The sequence below is a fragment of the Clinocottus analis genome, unplaced genomic scaffold (assembly GCF_023055335.1).
Source record: "Clinocottus analis isolate CAN_PGR_092001 unplaced genomic scaffold, fCliAna1.0.p SCAF_18, whole genome shotgun sequence".
Lineage (NCBI taxonomy): Eukaryota > Metazoa > Chordata > Actinopteri > Perciformes > Cottidae > Clinocottus > Clinocottus analis.
The window spans coordinates 14,764,044-14,781,849 of record NW_027175909.1 but is presented as its reverse complement, the minus strand read 5'-3'; the positions used below and the strand labels follow the sequence as shown (position 1 = coordinate 14,781,849).

At 42.6% G+C, this 17,806-nt stretch overlaps 2 protein-coding genes across 2 annotated transcripts; both read right to left on the bottom strand.

Annotated features, from left to right (window-relative positions):
• Window positions 1-478: 478 nt before the first annotated feature.
• Window positions 479-8,602, bottom strand: fasn2 (fatty acid synthase 2). Its single transcript, XM_068582339.1, has 6 exons — window positions 8,545-8,602; window positions 7,887-8,040; window positions 7,275-7,435; window positions 6,968-7,174; window positions 6,670-6,851; window positions 479-6,022 (listed from the first exon to the last, which is right to left on the bottom strand). Exons 1-6 carry the CDS (start codon window positions 8,600-8,602, stop codon window positions 479-481), a joined length of 6,306 nt encoding a protein of 2,101 aa, XP_068438440.1.
• A 1,029-nt stretch (window positions 8,603-9,631) lies between these two features.
• On the bottom strand, window positions 9,632-14,944 carry LOC137788890 (retinol dehydrogenase 11-like). The gene is made up of 7 exons (XM_068582043.1): window positions 14,774-14,944; window positions 14,405-14,520; window positions 13,357-13,512; window positions 13,150-13,254; window positions 11,113-11,322; window positions 10,837-11,029; window positions 9,632-10,102 (listed from the first exon to the last, which is right to left on the bottom strand). Exons 1-7 carry the CDS (start codon window positions 14,785-14,787, stop codon window positions 10,000-10,002), a joined length of 897 nt encoding a protein of 298 aa, XP_068438144.1. The 5' UTR covers window positions 14,788-14,944; the 3' UTR covers window positions 9,632-9,999.
• Window positions 14,945-17,806: the final 2,862 nt, after the last annotated feature.

The window sequence follows — 17,806 nt, the reverse complement described above, 5'->3', positions numbered from 1 at the left end:
AGGCTGTGACCTGAGAGAGATGAGTGACTATAAAACAGATAAGTCAGTCGAAGTTGGACCAAACTCTGTCACAGGATACAATGGCTTTAAAGATTGAAGACAATAATAGAACTGTACTCACATTACCATTTGTGCTTGAATTTGCATTTCTTCACATAAATTAAATCATCACTTATCAACAATGATGCATTGAATTGCAATGCTGACAGATTCATGTTTACATAATGAATTTCAAATTATAATGCCAAAAAAAACAACAAAAAAAACAATAACCACTGCCAAAAATGTACAAAATGAGACAATAAAATAGAAATAAAATACAGAATGGCCATGTGGCATGAAGACAAGAATACTGTTGTTCTACATTGGCTATCATATCCCTTTTAATGAATCCAATAACGTTTTTTAATTAGGCCAGTTTTAGGTTTTTCTGATAACTGTTGTCTTCATCTCTGTGTCTGCTTTGCATCTTTCATTTTTAAAATCTGGTAGAATCGTCACCCACGCCTTCAACAGGAAGAGACTCTTGGTTATCACCTTCACCATCACCTTTTTCACTCAGTATGGCTACTATCGTCGATAGAGTGGCATTGGGATCCAACAGTTTCACCAGAGGCACGTTCACACCTCTCTCCTGAAAGATGAGATTCTGCAGAGTCATGGCCTGCATGGAGTCAACGCCTAAGGATGAAAGAGGTGAGTCATCGTTCAGCTCACTTGACTCCATGCCGATGGTCTCACAAAGCAGAGACACGACATAATCTTTGGGTGAGACGGATTCAGATTGTTTGGTTTCGGAGTCTTTCTCTTTGGATTTTTTGAAAGCCTCATCTACCAACGAGGACAAACGCACGGTCAAGGCTTTATTTTGGGATAGGATGTTGTACCTGATGTTTCTGAAGTGAAACCTGCACACAGCCTGTTGGGGGCGGTTGAGCACAAGACATTGCTCCAGGCTTTTATGAATCTCAGCCACATCCAACACCATCATCCCCTTTGCCTCCAGAAACCTCTGGAAGTGTTCCTTGTTCAAGAGGAGGCCGAGGTTAAGAGCGCCCCAGTTGATGGACTGTCCAGGCAGCCCGAGTTTGCGCCGGTACTGACAGAACATGTCGAGGAACGTGTTGGCCGCTGCATAGTTTGTCTGCGATGCATTTCCCAGAAAAGCTGAGATCGAGGAGTAACACACAAAGTAATCCAATTGACAGCGCTGTGTCGCATGGTGCAAGTTCAGTGCGCCGTTTACTTTGGGTTTGAAAACCTTCTCGTAAAGGGATCTGTCGAGGGTCTCGATCAGGCCGTCGTGCAGGACAACTGCACTGTGAAACACCCCTCTGATTGGACAACCGGGAATTTTCTTGCCGATGACGCCCATAACCTTCTGCACGCTCTCGGACACGGAGATGTCACACTCCATGGCCGTGATGTAGTTTCCACACTGTGTCTCCACATTGTTTATCTCTTGCTGCACATCTGGCGTGGGTTTGCTCCTGGAGAGTATGACAACGTACTCACCCCCTCTTTGAGAGATGAACTTCACGGTCTCGAAGCCCAGACCGGAGAGACCACCTGCCACTATGTACACCGCTCTCTTTCGGAAAAGCAGTTTTTTTGTTGGCAACAGTGGGATGTCAGATTGTGTATGGCTGCTGTTTTGTTCCAGAGGCACAACCTCCAGCTTCTTTGAGTTGAAGTATGACTGTGGTGTCTCTGAATTCAGGCTCTCAATGCTTTCAGATTTCAAGTTCTGAAAGGGAAAGCTTTCAAGAGTAAACTTCCTGCTCAAGTTCAAGGACTTCAACCACTGATAAATGTGTGGCTTCTGTGCCCTCAGGGATCCTTTTTGCAAAATGACCGGCATCTGAATTGTCTGCACGTGAACGCTTTCCTTTACGCGTTGGAACGCTTCATGAGCAAGCAAACACTGCATCTGAGATTCACAGATGAAGAGAACGTGTTGGACACATGGGAAGTTACCCATTTTTGCAATCAGCGATTCATCAAACGGAGGCAGGACGACAAAGACATCCAATTGACTGACATCGACAAAAGAGCCATTGCTCTGTGTGCCGATAATCACATTCCAACCGGACTTGTGAGAAGTGTGTGCTAAGACTTTCATCAGAGCAGAATCAGGCACGGATGATATAATTCCCAGATTATGTTTGGCTTTGGGCAACGCTCTTTGCAGGATCTCCCATGCTAACACAAAGTAGGAAAGACAGGGTGTTTTTTGAAGGAATGGGAACCGCTTGGTGCTGTAGCACACCTCTTGTGGGACTCTTACCTTGCTGGTTGCCACCACAGGGTAACAGGAAGCAATGTGGTCTCCCACTCTAAATTTACTGACGTCTTTCCCAACTGCTGTAATGGTACCACTGAAATCAAGAGCCAGTAGCTTGTGTTTCTGTGATGAGTGTTTGTTCCAGTATAGGGTTTGTCCAAATTCCAGATGTGAAGCACTTACAGGGAAGTAATTAGACGAATGAACACATATCTTAGTGGGCCGAATTTCCACTGATGTACCGCTGATTGGCTGGGCCTCCTCCTCTAAAACAATGGCACTCAGTTGAGTCATCGTATGTGCCTTCGCTGTCTGAAGGATGCAGATCTCAGACATCACGGAGGTAAAATTGCCCTTTGAACTGTCAACGATCTCAGGGGGAGTACGGACGATGGAAGGTTTCAGAATCTGCCCATCTTTTACCACCAACTCTGGGTACTTGTTGCAAGGATGCGATTTCAGGACCTCCGCCAGAGCTGCAATGTCCTTAGCAGAGATAGTGCTGATATCAATCAGCTGAAATGAAAGATCGGGAATCTCTGCAGCAAATGATCTCGTCATGCCAGCAACAGCAAAACCTGGACTTATGTGGTCTACTGTGATGTCAGAGCAACAGTGGGTGACCGCTCTGATGGAGTTTGGGAAGTTAATTCGCTTTAGCTCAAGGACTATTTGGCGGAAAGTCTCACAGCAGCTCGCGAGATTCTGCAGGACAACCTCAGCGGCCTTGGAGTTGAGGTCTTCTTTGCCCCACAGAAACAATATCTCATCAAAGTTTTTCTCAATATCCGTTATATTGAGAGTTGCCAAAAGAGAAGGAAACCCGTGGCTCAAGATATCTTTTGCATGTGTGAAGGCAACATATCTAGACCTCGAGTCCAAGTATTTCTGCAGGCCTTTAGAGATCCCTATGTGGTCACAGAAGACCAAGGCCCTAGGAGGAGCAGATGTGACGCCTTCAGGGATAACACTGAAGTCGTTATGGTAGAAATACTCCTCAACCACATGCGAGCGACTGCCGAGGTACTTGATTATCACATGCTTTACCTCAACCAGCACTCTTCCTTCTTTGTCTGCAAAGCAGCCACAAATCTCAAAGTGATCAGCGCCAACGTCGATGGCTCTCAGATAGACAATCATCTCATCTTGCAAGGGTTCAAACACTGTCAAACTTCCAATTTTGGCAGGGAATCCTGGTCTACCAGCAAAAATGTGCTCTACTGTAACTGGGAGAAGCTGCATGAGAAAATCCAGCACAACAGGATGAATGCAGTAGTCATGTAACTGAGACTGCAGTTCTTTTGGGACCGTGACATTTGCAAAAGCCTCCTTGAGATCTTCTCCATAGTGCACATCCCCCTTATTCTTGAAGACATCTCCATACTGAAACCCTCCTTGAGAGAGATACCCATAAAACTCATTAGAGCTCACTGCAGATTTGCATCTTTTGAAGATGGAGCTTAGTGAAATGTACTGCTCCTCAATCAGCCTCTCTTTCTTTGAAACCACTGTGCCCGACGCATACTTTGCAGATGGTGAGAGTACCATGAAAATAGTTTCCTTCTCTGTTTGTTCTAGTTGCACCTTCATTTCAGGGGAATTCTGGGCCAAAACAAACGGACTGTGAAAACTGACACTGACCTGCAGCGAGCTGAGCGGTACTTTTGGTTTGGCACTGGCCATGACCGCGGCTAAACCCAACTCGGCATACAAGGCACCGGGAATGATGGGTATGCCGTTGTGCTTGTGCTCTTTCAGGTAGAAAGAAGAGTCGGACAGCAGATCACAGCTGAAGACGTTGCTTTCGCTTCCTGTCTGACAGAGCACGGGATGATTACTTGGTGTGTTTTTCTGCGCCGCTCCAATGATAACGTCTCTGTCTGAGCAGTCAAACTGGTATTTAGGAATAGACAGAGGCACTGTCTCGTACCCTTTGTAGAAGGTGTTCCAGTTTAAGTGGACACCCAGTTCAAACAGCTTCGGCACGACAGACTTTATCGTTTCGTGATCTTTCTCCGGCTGCACTGAGGCAAGGACAGCTGTGTCATTACCCAGAGACTCCATGATGTTTCTCTGTAACGCCCTTCGTGGCCCTATCTCCACAAACACTGTATTCTTCTTTCCTTTGGTCGCTGACCTCACTGCTTGCTCAAAAGCTACTGGCTCGCGGATGTTTCTAGCCCAGTATTCCCCAGTGCAGAAATCTTCCTGCTGAACTTCCTTGCCTGTCACTGTCGAGAACAACTCTGTGTCGAGATTGTTCACCTGCAAGGAGCCAATTGTGTCTTTAATTTCTGGCAGAATAGGGTCCATCATGTGGCTGTGGTAAGCAGCAACGACATCCAGTACACGAAGGAACAGATTCTCACTGTTGGCCGAGGTGCTTAGCTCCTTATAAAGGCTCTCCATTGCATCTGCATCACCTGCGAGGGTGCAGGACTGTGCGCTGTTGTAGGCAGCAAGGCAAATTCTACCAGAGTAACCAGGGAGAAGAGCAGTTACCTCTGTTACAGGCATGTTGCTGATCACGAGCATCTTCCCCCCAGTGACTTTGCCCTGGAGGGTGCTGCGGAAATAGATGACTTTTAACGCATCATCAAGGGACAAGAGGCCAGAACAGTGAGCGGCTGCAACCTCGCCAACAGAGTGTCCAAGTATTGCATCGGGCTTGACGCCCCAGTGTCTGAGTAAGGTGGTAATGCCAACTTGGATAGCGAAGAGGAGTGGTTGGACAACATGTGGTTTGTTGAAGTCACCACCCTCAAACTCACTCTTAAGCGTGTCCAAGATGTCCAGTGTACCCAATCTTTGGAAACGTTGCGCAATCTCTATGATCTTACCTCTGAATACAGGCTCGTGTTGAAGCAGTTGTTTGCACATGCCATGATAAGTGACGCCATTTCCGCAAAAGACAAACACTAACCTCGGGTCCGAGGAGGACGGACGAATATTTTTGCCTACAGCGGCACTTAACTTCTCTTTAAGATCGACGACAGATGAAACAACGATGGCCTTTCTGTATTTATGCTTTCGATGGCTTCTCCGACAAGCTGATGTGTACAACAGAGCATCCAGATCAACTTTGCTATCAGCTTCCAGCTGTTTGATGGTGTCTTCCATCATCAGAGTAAGAGATTTAGGTGAATTTGCCGACATGACAAAATAGTTCTCCTGTTTCCCACCATTCTTTTGCTCAATGCGTGACTGTTTGTGCTGTTTGACAATGGCGTGTGCATTCGTACCCCCAAATCCAAAGTTGTTAACTCCTGCAATTCTTGCACTGGAGGCTTCCCACTTTTCTGCTTCCTTAAGAACTTTAATGTTCAGGGCTTTGGCATCTACGCTGGCGGACTCCTCAGAGTAGAAAACTGAGGGAACGATGGTCTCGTGCTTCATCATTAAAAGTACTTTAATGAGTCCGGCCACTCCTGCAGCAGACTCTGTGTGTCCAATGTTGCTCTTCACAGAGCCGATCCGCAGTGTCTCTGAACCGGGAGGTCTGGCGTGAGCGATGGCGTTTGAAATGCTCCTTGCCTCCGTTGGATCGCCAACAGGGGTCCCAGTCCCGTGTGCCTCTATGTACCGGACATTCGCGAGGTCAGACTTTGAGTAAATTCTGCGCAGGAGCTCCTCTTGTTGTGCCATGGAGGGTTTGGTCATCGGAGTGACGCAGTGTCCATCTTGGTTGACCGCTGTTTTGCTGATGATGCCCCAGATATTGTCATGGTCTTGTATAGCCTGTAAAGCAACAGCAAGACTTAGTGTGTTTCACATTGTAAAGTATGTCATACTAGCTATGTCTCCATTTAATTCACAAAACAGAAATGCAAATTAGACAAGTTTCCATCAACTGGTTTAAGCTAATATATTTGGCCAGAGAGTAGTTGTAGCTTATTGTTTTCTAGTAAACAGAATAGAAGAAGAATACACTATTTTAAATACTGTATTTAATACCTTTCTTGTACATACTACCACCTTTTGTACATATACCACCGTGTTTTCATATGTTATATTTTTTCTCTTTCTTATTATTGTGTGTTTTTATTTCCAAAACTGTTGACTCAGAGAGCCCAAAATCCAATGTATCTGGACTGTTGGTCTAGGCACAAATGGCAAAATAAAAACGTTGACCCTTGACCCCAAAGGTAGCCAAACGGAAACAAATCAAGTCGACTTGGCCGAGTAACCAATCCACAATAAAACAACGGAGAGAGGTCTTCAGGAACTTGTTTCATCGGTTTTAATTGGTCTTTCATGTCGGACATTGTTGGCCATGTTTCATGCTATTCAGAGACAAAATCAAGCTAATCATTGATGTTGCTCTACTATCTGAGAGGGTTGCTTGCATAACAAAAAAGCAACAAAAAAAATATGCATATTCTGACCTTTTTCAGCGGCTTGAGGAGAACGACCCCGCATCCCTCTCCTCGTCCGTAGCCATCTGCTCTGTTGGAGAACGGCTTGCTGGTCCCTTCAGGTGAGATCATCTTGGCCTTGCTGAGAGCTACAAACACTCTTGGCTCGATGATGCAGTTGACTCCACCGCAAACAGCCATGTCACAATCCCCTGATAAGATAAAACACACACATCGTAGTCTCACATTACACATATCTGAACGCACTTGAAACCACCACGCTGTGGCGGGGCTTTCCATTGTTGACTTTTGGTTTGGCCGCACAGACCTTGTTTAATGGCTTGACAGGCAAGATGAAGCGCCACGAGAGACGACGAGCAGGCGCTGTCGATGGACAGCGACGGCCCGGTGAAGTCGAAGATGTAAGAGACTCGGTTTGCCGCGATACTCATGGCGAGCCCGGTGCCGGTCCAGTGGTTGATCACACTCGGGTGCACGTGTGCAGCGTTTGTCTCGTAATCTCTGTTCATTAGCCCTGTAATCAAATCAACATGAATACAGGTCAAAGTATAATGAAGATAGTAGTTGAATCAGATGGAAATGTTACACAAAAGCCATTCGCTGGCAACTTGTACCGATAAACACTCCTGTCCTGGTCCCGCTGGCCTCCTCCATGGGGATCCCAGCGTTCTCCAACGCCCTGTAGACGCACTGAAGGAGCTGCTTCTGTTGAGGGTCCATTTGTTCCACTTCACTGTCACTGATGCCAAAGAACTTGTGGTCAAATTCATTGAACCTGAAAATATTCAAAACAACATTAAGTGACTGAAAAATAGATAAAAAGTTATCGCCTAAAGAGAAACAGCCGTTTAATTTAGTGATCGGTCCAGAGCACGTTCTTCCTTTAGGATAATCTCAAATCACTTTTATTGTAAGGGACAGTGTCGTTTTATATAATTTATTGTCATTTCTATCTATTCAGTGATCATGTGTTAGTTTTAAACATTGCATAGTGAAGAGAAGATGGAAGCAGACTGAGCTCTGATTTTATTATATTTAAAGTAAAGCTACAAAGAAATAGACACACCTGTTTACATTTACTTATTTACTTCTAGACATAAGATCTGATACAAAAACTAATACATATAATTGACTCACAATGGAAAAAGACGATCTATACACAGTTAATTACAAAACACAAGTGGGCCTATTTAAATAGGTTACTTAATAAGGTTTAAAGAGCATACCCGTCAATGAGAGCAGCCTTGGCCGTGCGGGATTTTCCCGCTTTGTTTTCATCGGGGTCATACCAGCTGGAGACGTCAAACCTCTCTTTGGGAATCGGCACCGAACAATTTCTTCCATCCAACAGAATTTTCCAGAAATTCTCAAGCCCTTCTCCTAATTAACAACAAAAAAAAAGTACTTTAATTGAATAAAATATCAATTTGTCTTAGGGGTTGATTTTACCAACCCCGATGGTTGTTAAATCGTTTAATATGTCAAGTAAAAACATTTGTATCTGTTAATTTCAGAGTTCATCTAATAATGTTGAAAAGATCTAATTTGTTTTTAAATGTTTGATAACAACTACAGCTATCTTAACATCAACCCACAGACAAATAGTGCCCCCCTTTTTAAAAAAATAGTAAGACATAAAGCATTGAACTCCACCACAATAAACACAATCCAGCAAAGCGATGACATTTTATGAAGCATATTCAGTCCAGAAATCTTGTTTTTCGGTTTAAAAAAAGGAAAAATGACCCAAAAAAAGACGAATCTTCAAATTACTTAATATTATTATTATTACTTTAGGTTAATATACATTGTGGGAGAGGAATACATTACTAAAAGCCACATTTACATAATAATAATAAAAAAAAATAAAAAAAATCGGCTCACCTCCTGGGAAGTTACATCCGATGCCGACGACAGCGATACCGTCTTCAGCTTCCTCCATTCTGGCTGAACATCACTGAGAGAGAAATCAAAAGTCTTTACTGCCGTCACCGTCTCTCTTCCCACCGAGAGACTTCACATCCAGAGTTTAAAAAAGCGCTTTGCGGTCTTTAAAAGTGCGTAATTAGTCCAGCGGGGCTCGCGCACCGGTGCGTCTTTACATCCATTCCTTTCGCCTTTTCCCTCGGTGATGGTATCACTGCCGCAGGATTCTTATAGCCAGCTTCTTCTCTGTATCAAACATTAATGATTGATTGTGTTCGTGGCCATGGAGATGAAGGACTCCAGTGCACTCATTTATGGCCTTCGCAAAAGATTAGGCGGCGTTTTAATGAGAGAATCAACACGTTGTCTGACGGCAGGGGGCGTGACTCCGGGTCCGGTTTCATGAAGTTTATCAAACCGGCGTTGACCCAATTCTGATCATTTTAACACACTTTTATTTGAGGGACACGAGAAGTAACCACGAGGCAACACTGTTATCGTGGCTCCAATGCGTAAAGCAAACAAGAGTTTAGGATGTGGCCTTAACTTACCTTCTGTTTGCTTTACGTCGCGGTGAGATACGTCGAGTTCAAGGTTGATGTTTTCAGATGTTTTACGGCATCCAATAGATATGCTATGAGCTTTGTTTCCAAATTGTTTTATTGCCTCTATCAATTCGCTGCGGTCCCAGAGATCATGAAGCCGTAATAGAGTTATTAACTGTGGTTGTCTTTATTACTCTCCAAAAACAAAGTGACCAAGTTCAGAGGTAAGATCAAGGCGAAAGTATTCAGGGAAGGAGCTTTTTTTCCAGGGACAATGCAAAAAAACAAATAAAACTACATCTGAACGGTTCCAAAATGAGGAAAAATATATATGGAACCAAAATATGTGGAGAAGAGATGCAGTGATGTCTCACATGCACAAGTAATTGTCATGTTGTTCACTTCTTTCAATGTAAATAAATATTGTTGTTGATCAAAATGTGTTTCTTGTTTCCAAATCATTGAAATATCAATATCAAGTCGAAACAAAAACAAAGTGATTGATTGTCTCATTGAGTTTAATACAGGAAAATACAGACAAACAATAGCGACAGTGCTGCACACTTTCCCAACCGTTCCAGGATTTTATCCAAATAATCTACAAAGCTTTTATCAAAATGGATAGAAAAGTATTCAAGATTGGGATGATTCAGCAAATCACAGTATTTATACAAGTTATATTATTCACTTTATTAGAAATAGTGCCATGAGCGTTATGTGGAAGCTGCATGTTAGCATGTAAATAAACATATAGAAGTGCTGGAGTAAAACTCCGATCAAGATGAATGTTTTGACGATGCAGCGGCAGTGGAATATCCTGCAAAGCAAACAGTAAACCGAGGGATTCGTCCGGTGGATCCACGTCGCTTCAGTCCCACGTCACCGACAGCATCTGACAGCTCAAGTCCCAGAACTTCTGCGCCAGGACGTCGTCTTTACCGGCCGCCGAGCAGCTGGCCGGAGCGCAGTCGCTGCAAGCAAAGACGCATCGGGACGATGAGCGAGGACAAATTATGATGAGTCATCATTTTCATATAGTGTGGACCGTGCACAACGACTCTACGGTTCAGTTCCCACGCTGTTTTGACTGGAAATTCACATTTACATTCATTTTAAAGAAGATCTATCCAGCAAAAGCCAACTATTGTATGGTTTGAAGGTAATTTATTTTGAAAGGGTTACCATTATTAAAGCTCAGAGCAGGTATTTCAGTGCCTGTGACGGACAACTGTAACTAAATAGATCATATTTATAGAGGGCCAATACATATTTTACCGTTTTTATCATTATATTGTAAATCAGGTTCCCAATCTAAGAGGTTGCAACTAATAAATAAAAGAAATTGCATGACAATTTAAGGATTAATTAAAAAAAATCTTTCACGTCAGGCTTTTAAACAAATTTAAATAATTATAATCATTAATCAATAAGAAATGAATCTGATAGCAACATGTTCACCGTGATAAGGCTCATAAATAGACATGACTGTGGTGGAATAAGCAGCAGACTATCTTGTTCAACTCCAAATAGATAACCATGATGTTCAATGGGTTGCTGTTGTGCGAAAAAGGTCAGATGTGCACGAATCACACTGTCGTTCAACACAATCCGCTGTATAAAAAACACTTGTTGTCTTCTTAAACCTCCATTAAAAAGGTTCCAGGCGTTCCCGTGTGTGGAGCTGCGCCTCAAAGCGAACGCGTACCTGTAGTATCCGCCGCTCTCGTTCTCCAGCGACGCCTCCACCGCGCAGTAAATGCTGGTCTGAGCCCCCTGGGAGGAGCTTTTGGTGAAGGGGCTGACCATCTTCATCACAAACTGCTGCGGCCCGCTCAGGTGGCGCCACAGATCCGTCTGCACGACTCCGGGGTGGAGCGAGTACGTGGTCACGCCCGTGCCTGAAAAACACAACGAGTCGCAACCCGATCACGCCACCGCACGACGAGAGAAAAACGGCAGAATGATGGAATGAAACGCACACCTTCTAGTTTCTTGGCCAGCGAGCGGGTGAAGAGGACGTTGGCCAGCTTGCTCTGGGAGTAGGCTCCCTTCTTGTCGTAGCTCTTCTCGCTGTTGATGTCCTCCAGGTTGATGGAGCCCCAGGAGTGAGCCATGGAGGACACCGTGACGATCCTGGCCGGCGCCGACCTTTTAATCAGGTCGATCAACAAGTTCGTCAACAGGAAGTGACCTGAGGAGCGAGGACATTGCTTCTGTGTTGAGTGAAACAGGAAGAGGATGAACTGCACAGAAAGACCTGGGACATGCGTTGATATCTACACATCAGACAGATCTAACGCCTCACTGGTTTTCAAACACATTTCCTTCAATTTCTGAGACGATTTCTCCGTCAATTTCAGAAGAAATTGTTATTTAACATGATTCTTGGGCCTCCAACAGAAACAACTTTTGTACCTTCAACCTTCTTCCTACAATTATAAAGCAATTGATAACAATATAAGAAGACTTGTATCAGGGGACTTTGTATTGTCTTATACAATAACTGCGATAAATAGTTTTATAGTTGCTCTACTTTTACAAAGAGTCTCATGTTGAAACTGTTTCAGAGAGATGTTGATTCAACTATGGGGTCATTTTGCTGCTTAAACTATCACCAATCTGGTAGAAAACTGGGAGCAAGTGGAACTGGCAGGAACAGGTTTTAGGGGATGCACAAATTGGTCTTTGATTAGGTAAAAAAAATAAGAAACTGGATAGCTACAGAAAATAAAAGAGATCATATTGATCGATCCAAGTGTGGAAACTCGAGAAAAGTCACAAATTCCTCAGTTATACAATTCCCCTAAAGAGAGACTAGTGTAGTAAAAGACACCTTCTGACTGCCGGGCCGTCGTCGTGTTGATCAAAACCAGTAAAACCATTCTATATAAACTACGTTGATGTTTAGTGAGCAAGTTTACACAGAAGGAAGTAATGAAAGCGGCGGTCTATAAACCTTTACAGGGACAAATGTTCTGATGGCGGGGTCATAAAGCGGACTCTTAATCTCACCAAAGGTCCATTTGTCTTATCAGACGCCGGCGCAGCAATCTCGAATATCAACAGCAATAAATACTGAACGGCTGAAGGAAGTTTTCCGCAGCGTCAGTTTCCCAAACATTGCTTTCTGGGAACCAACTTTTTGAAAATGGAAAACCATCATGACCCAATTCACAAAAGGCCTCATCTATAAAGAGTGAGAAGACCTGTTTTTTCTTTTTTCATGACCATTTATCACTGCATTTTCTGTTTAATCTTGTATTATCTTGATTATTCAGAAATGAACCACGTCTGATAAAACACAACTGAGTTTTTTTTGTCTTAAAATGAGACCAAATAAAGTAATTTAGGAGGATTTAACAGGTTCTTTCCTTTCCTCTCATCAGTAAAACGTTCAGGCTCCCTCGTGTGGCTCAAACGTGTACTGCAGAAATTAAGCTTAACTCAGGAATGATGGGATGTTTCTTTATTCTGCTAATTTATTTAGTGACTTGATTAAAACCCTACTGTGGGTCCCAAACCAATCTTTTGGGGATGACTGTGCTAAATACCAGCGCATATTAGATTATAGGGCTACATACAGGTGAGCGTGAGATGTTTTAAAGTCATCTTTTCTTCTGTATATCTGTATAATGAAAGTTACATTTGTGATAAGTACTGTTATAATATATTAGAGTCAGTCAGAACACAAGGAGGCAACTGTCCTAGTGGAAATTATATTTATGGAAATTATTTTGAATGCATCTCCCACTAAATACACAAAAAGCAAACCTTCAGGAATTCACTGTTTTTTGGCAGAAAACCTGAAAATCTGTTTCTCTGACAAAATTAGCTCTGATTAAAAAAAAGAGAACTACTGTAAGAATCTGCAGAAGCTCATTTAAAATAGCCTCTACATAAAAAAAAGCAAGAGTTTGGGCATCCAATCAGACACTAGGGGGTGTATTAAGTCTCGACACACACATCTTTAACTCTTCCCCTCGCCACACAGGTAAGAGACGGCGTGGTTGTGCTTTACCAAAGTGATTGACACCGATCTGCATCTCAAAGCCGTCAGCTGTTTTCCCGTAAGGACAGACCATCACGCCAGCGTTGTTGATGAGGATGTTGAGCTTTGGCTCTCCTGTCGGGAAAGACATAAAGAAGGTAAATATGTTGTCTCTTTTTTAAAAAAAAAAGTCTCTTCACGTGTACATTTCTCTCTATAAAATAAAATCGGGTTCACCTTTGTTGATGGCTTCGGCGAATTCTCGAATCGACTTGCTGTCGGCCAAGTCTAGTTTCATGCACACGATATTTTCGCTGCCTGAGATTTCCATGACTTCTTTCACGGCGGCCTGCCCTCGCTCCATGTCCCTGCACGCCATGATGACCTTTGCCCCTGGACACCAAGATAAACAGCAGTGAAATACAACAGAAGAAACGGTCCACATGAAATGTAAAGTAACGCCACGAGGGTGAAGAGCGCCCCCTCGTGACAACTTGGATGTATCAAAGGTTTAACTTAAAATGTAGATTTTGTAGATGACTGGAATCGCTGTTTTCCTCCACTTCACAGGTACTTCAATGCTGTTTGAGTACAGACTGAAATGTGTAACTTTAAGTATTAAAAGCTTGCATGCTTGAGCAGATTATTAAGTATTGTTGACTTATTCTTTAATTCAATATTGCTCTAAGTGCATATGTATATATTGGACCTACTTGAGTACTCCTTTTGTACATTTCAGTCATCGTAGAAAGCTCAAGCCTTAATCTGTTTTGTAATCTGTTAATTTGTTTTCACTGTGACAGTTTGATTAGCCTTGTCACAAAGAAAAAGCAAATAAAACTATGACACAGCAAATGTACACATTACCTAAAAAGGGAATACAAATAACAACCTGTGCTGTATTTCACTTTGTTTGACTTGTGTTTAATTAGGGGATTTAAATCTGAAACAAGAAAGGTGACTTCATAAAAACACTCAAAGATCCACATTGTGATATTTCAGTGAGCAAAAAATGTAATTCAATTTACTTTCTGTGGAGCTTTACATGTGACTTTGGTCTATTTAGGGGACGTATAAATGTTTTTAAATGTTTTGTATGGCTGCTTTGTGATGGGACAAAATGAAACACTGATGCATTTGAGAAATATGGCTCATGCTATTTAAAATGCATGCTTTCCATATCCCTCCACGTGAGGCCCTGACAACAGGTGACAAGCAGTCAAACAGAGGATGCAGGTAACCCTGGAGGAGCACACCCTGTGGGTGCCTGTGACGTCAGACTCACCTCTCTTGGCCAGGTCGATGGCGGTCTCCTTGCCGATCCCGGTGTTGGCCCCGGTGATGACCACGGTCCGGTCCACGAGCCTCTCGGGAGAGGACCAAGCACCCCGGAAGACATTTCTGGGGCATTTAAGACAAACCCCGGCGTTAACGTTACTCAACAACTGTGACTCAACAACCCCACAAACTGGGTGTGACATGAACAATGACAAAGCAAAAAATAACTCAAATAAAAAATAAAAAAAGATCTTGCTAAAGGCAAAAATTAACTTTGTGTCGACTGTGAAGTAGCGGTTACTGTTATATTGTTTCGTTGTTACATACTGTATTTAGACAGTTGGAGTGTTTACATGAATATATAAGGAGTACTCACCTTATTGCCTGCATCTTTCTTTACTTCAGTCAGGTGGTTAGCTCATGTGACACCTAACTAGCTACAAAAACCTGAAAACAAAATGTTTAATCTCAATTTCAACGCCACTGTAATCACACGAATTTCTTAAAAAAAAGACTCAGGTTGAAATTTGGCAATGCGGAACTGTCACTGTTGTGACGTATGAGTGACAGTTATTACAGCCAATCAGCTGCGGCTCGTTTGCGTCAGGTCATCACTGATTGGTTGAGCTTTAAGCCCGTCTCTTTGGGGTGTGCTCGATTTTATGTACGGGTTGCCCCGGATGTGTGCAACAAGTCAAGAAACTATTTACCCCTCTTTATTGTTCATTTAAATTATTATTATTATTATTATTATTATTATTATTATTATTATTATTATTATTATTATTGACTCTGCTATCGTCAATAATTAAGTAAAGTATAATTTAAGTAGAAATTAAATAAATAAATAATACACAATTACAAAATTACAAAAAGTCTGTAAACAGATGTAAGACAACTGTGTTTACCTGTGTTTAAAAATACAAAATACAGCACACGGTATTGTGTATTCATGCATCACCTCTTTTAAAACACTGTGTGTATTATTCGATTGAAGATTTAAGTCATACATTTATAAAATCAATGCAAAAATCACGAAGAAAAGCAAGAAAACCCACAACATAAAATACAGTAATTGTAAATCCTGGCATCATTCCTCAGTACTTGTCTCTCTCCAGCAGGTGGCAGCCAACGACCGTCTCCTAATCAGCTGACGGAGCCTTTTCCCTGTGACACCAGCCCTGAGCTACAGGACCATGTCTACTGACAGATTAACAGGTTGGTATTTGGGTAAATCTTGTCCTTAGCTCAGATCTCACTCTGCTCATTTCTGTGTACAGCTAATTATTTGCCAGCAAATCAAAGTTCACCAAAACAGCATTAAAGGTTCATTCATACGTTGCAGACAATATCCCAGCATGCAGTGGGGTTACATAAGGTGTAGAGAAGGTCATTAGGACAGGAAACACAGTGCCGGCCGTCAGCTGATTGTGCGTAAGCAAACATTTCCTTCCCTTTTCTCTGTGAGAGTCAGCAAATGAGTGTGTGTGTTTGAGTGTGTGTGTGTGTGTGTGTGTGTGTGTGTGTGTGTGTGTGTGTCTACACAGTAAAGGACAGATATAGGTATGTGCACGCGTGTGTGTGTGTTTGTTTATGTAAATGTAGGACACACTGATTGGAAAACACTCAATGAGTCCAAATCAAGTGTGTGTGCACTTATTGTGATTGTGTCATCCTGACCCCCCCTCCTCTCACACACACACACACACACACTCCTCTTTTACTTCCTTTTCCATGTTTATTTAAGCAACAAGTGGTGGTCAGTAGTACAGGAAGTGGTTGTAAGTGGACTGATGTCTCATATACTGTACGTCAGCGTGACTTATTGTGATTGCCGCTGAGTAAATCATTTGGTTGGGTCACAGGTGCTCTGTGGTTTAAATGGTAACCAAATAAAAACAAACACACTCTTGTGACTATTTGACTCGCCTGCTACTTTGAATTTACTATATGACACAAGATCTCCTCCCGTGTTTGCTGTTATTGACGAGCTACTGTTTTGTCATTACTGGCAAAAAACAAATAAACACAGACATAATAGTTTACCTCGGCTATGACTGGCGCCGCATTAGCAGCTTCCCAGAGGCCAAAGACAATGGAGAGGCAGGAGGATGCACTGAATAAACTATGAGAACAATCCATCAGCTATAATGGGACTATTAACTTTACTTTGGCAGATGGCGAGAAAGAGGATGTGTGGTTTTTTTTTACGTTTTCATACAGACGGGAGAAAACACAAATAACCAAGCGAGAGCGGCAGGAGGACATCAGATGACGGAGCGGGTCGGGGACTCGTCTTAGGAGTATTAAATACGCCTTTTTGCTGCAATGGAAATATTTGAAAAGAGGTTTAACTTGCATATCGCATCTTGTAAAAACCCAACATTAATAATTCACATCAACTTTGACTTGCTTTCATCGTGTCGTATTCGCTCCAGAGCCACAGCAATACAGGTAATAATGAATAAATCTATCATAATAACATACTTTATCAACATTGTACCTTAGTTTTTAATTACAGAGTGCTATAATAAGGAAACAATACAAAAATCATACTGTATAAGTTTTATTAAGACACACAATACATCTCATATTGATATGTTGTTTCTGCAGTGAATCATCTTTTTATAAAATTTGACATTGTTCCCAATGAAAGGCACACGCATGTTTTAATGCAACCTATTTATAAAACAGTCATTTTCAGTCAGTCAAGTGCATTAATGTCACACAATGAGAACAAAACATACAGGAAATAAAGAATAAATGCACACACTAACTTATGCTGCCAAAACTCTGCATCAATCTGCACATTAAAGTGTTTGAGTTGAAGTAAATATTCAAACAATCAAATATAGAAAGTCCTTTTTTCATGAAACAGTTTGAAAGAGGAGTTTTGCTAAAGACTTAGCGAGAGGGATGCACGTCGGCTGGACGCTCCAATTGAAAATATAGTGATTTAGAGAAATAACTATGTTTAAAAACTCCTTTTCTTGCCCTTCGGAAGAGGTCATCGGCAGAGCGAGCAGCCCGACTGTTTACATCATCGCGTATCTCTGCGAGGTCACAACCCTCACTCGTGCACAAGGTCTCATCCACCAAAAACATCACAGTCGCCCGAAGCCGCGGGACGAGATAAACATCTCCGAGGGTCCTCGTCCTCCTTCACCGTGCAGGCCGACCTTTAGCCAGTTGCTCCATCACTCACATTCTGTTTAGTCTACCTCCCCCTTCCTCACCCCCATGCTTCTGTATTTAGTTTCTCGCCCCCTTCGCCTCCCTCACCTCTTTTGAGTGCTTACATAACACATAATCGCTGCCATTCATGTGCTCGGACCGCTCCTTCTTTACTGATCCAAATCTCCCGCTTGTAATGGCTTTTGCAAACTGCTGCTCCATTTCCCAGCGATAC

Excerpts from the sequence above, each read along its gene's own strand:
- fasn2 (XM_068582339.1), bottom strand. The coding sequence starts at position 8,602 with ATGGAGGAAGCTGAAGACGGTATCGCTGTCGTCGGCATCGGATGTAAC. Across the intron at positions 8,041-8,544 it reads CGGATGTAACTTCCCAGGAG|GAGAAGGGCTTGAGAATTTC; the intron begins GTGAGCCGATTT and ends GTTGTTAATTAG. Across the intron at positions 7,436-7,886 it reads AAGGCTGCTCTCATTGACGG|GTTCAATGAATTTGACCACA; the intron begins GTATGCTCTTTA and ends GAATATTTTCAG.
- LOC137788890 (XM_068582043.1), bottom strand. Across the intron at positions 13,513-14,404 it reads CATCGACCTGGCCAAGAGAG|GGGCAAAGGTCATCATGGCG; the intron begins GTGAGTCTGACG and ends CTTGGTGTCCAG. Across the intron at positions 10,103-10,836 it reads GAGAGCGGCGGATACTACAG|CGACTGCGCTCCGGCCAGCT; the intron begins GTACGCGTTCGC and ends CTTTGCTTGCAG.